The sequence below is a fragment of the Nicotiana attenuata genome, unplaced genomic scaffold (genome assembly GCF_001879085.1).
Source record: "Nicotiana attenuata strain UT unplaced genomic scaffold, NIATTr2, whole genome shotgun sequence".
NCBI lineage: Eukaryota > Viridiplantae > Streptophyta > Magnoliopsida > Solanales > Solanaceae > Nicotiana > Nicotiana attenuata.
The window spans coordinates 1-1,068 of record NW_017706280.1 but is presented as its reverse complement, the minus strand read 5'-3'; the positions used below and the strand labels follow the sequence as shown (position 1 = coordinate 1,068).

Here is a 1,068-nt window from a genome sequence, read left to right as displayed (position 1 = left end):
TTTGTCATTAATTTCTGCTCGATTAGCACTCACAGATCGGGGATCGCGAAACCTTAATTTTTCACCCACATTTCACAGATTGTGAATTATCTCAACCTATATCATGGCGGTAGATGGTGATTCTTCGAATTCAACTGATTTACCAAATGCAAACAGGGATACGTTAGACTCAACCAATCCTTTGTACATGCATTCTTCAGAAAGTGCCGGGTCGACACTGGTGTCGGTAGTATTTGACGGAACTGGCTATAGATCTTGGAGAAGAGGCGTCCTCAGAGCTCTCTCAGTGAAGAATAAGGTCGGCTTTATCAATGGAAAGTGTAAGAAGCCAGATTCCAACCATCCGACGTTTGAACAGTGGGAGAGGTGCGACGATATGGTAACGTCGTGGATTCTCAACTCACTCTCAAAGGATCTAGCGGACAGTTTGCAATATGTAGTCGATGCGAAAGAACTATGGCAGGAACTGGAGGATAGGTACGATCAGACGAATGGAGCAAAATTGTACCAGCTTGAAAGGGAAATCAATGACCTAAGTCAGGGAACCCTAGACATTACAGGATACTATACGAAAATGAAGAAGATTTGGGAAGAATTAAACACTCTAAATGTGCATACTCAATGCAAATGCCAATGTACTTGTGGTGCCAAGGCAAGTATGCAGAAGGCAGAACAGGACAGGAGGTTAATTAGGTTTTTAATGGGATTGAACGAGGTTTATACAGTCGTGAGAGGGAGCATTTTGATGATGAACCCGTTGCTCGGGATTGCACAAGCCTTTTCTATCCTAATCCAAGAAGAAAAGCAAAGGGAAGTTAGACCAAACAATCATCTGATGATAGAGTCTGCCTCAATGAATGTCAATGGACCTGCAAATCCAGGCTTTAGGACCAACTATGCTCAGCAGAGAAATAACATAGGGAACAACTCATATAGAGGCAATTATCCATCAAACAGGGCACGCCTATTTTGTGATTACTGCAAGAAGCAAGGACACACTAGAGACAAATGCTACAAATTGCACGGATTCCCCCAGGATTTTAAATTCACTAAAGGGAAAAATGTAGC

At 42.5% G+C, this 1,068-nt stretch overlaps 1 protein-coding gene across 1 annotated transcript; it reads left to right on the top strand.

Moving 5' to 3' along the window:
• Window positions 1-103: 103 nt before the first annotated feature.
• LOC109222849 lies at window positions 104-938 on the top strand (the record flags this gene model as incomplete). Its single annotated transcript, XM_019387151.1, has 1 exon — window positions 104-938. A coding segment is annotated over exon 1 (835 nt), but the record flags the coding sequence as incomplete, so codon positions are not given.
• Window positions 939-1,068: the final 130 nt, after the last annotated feature.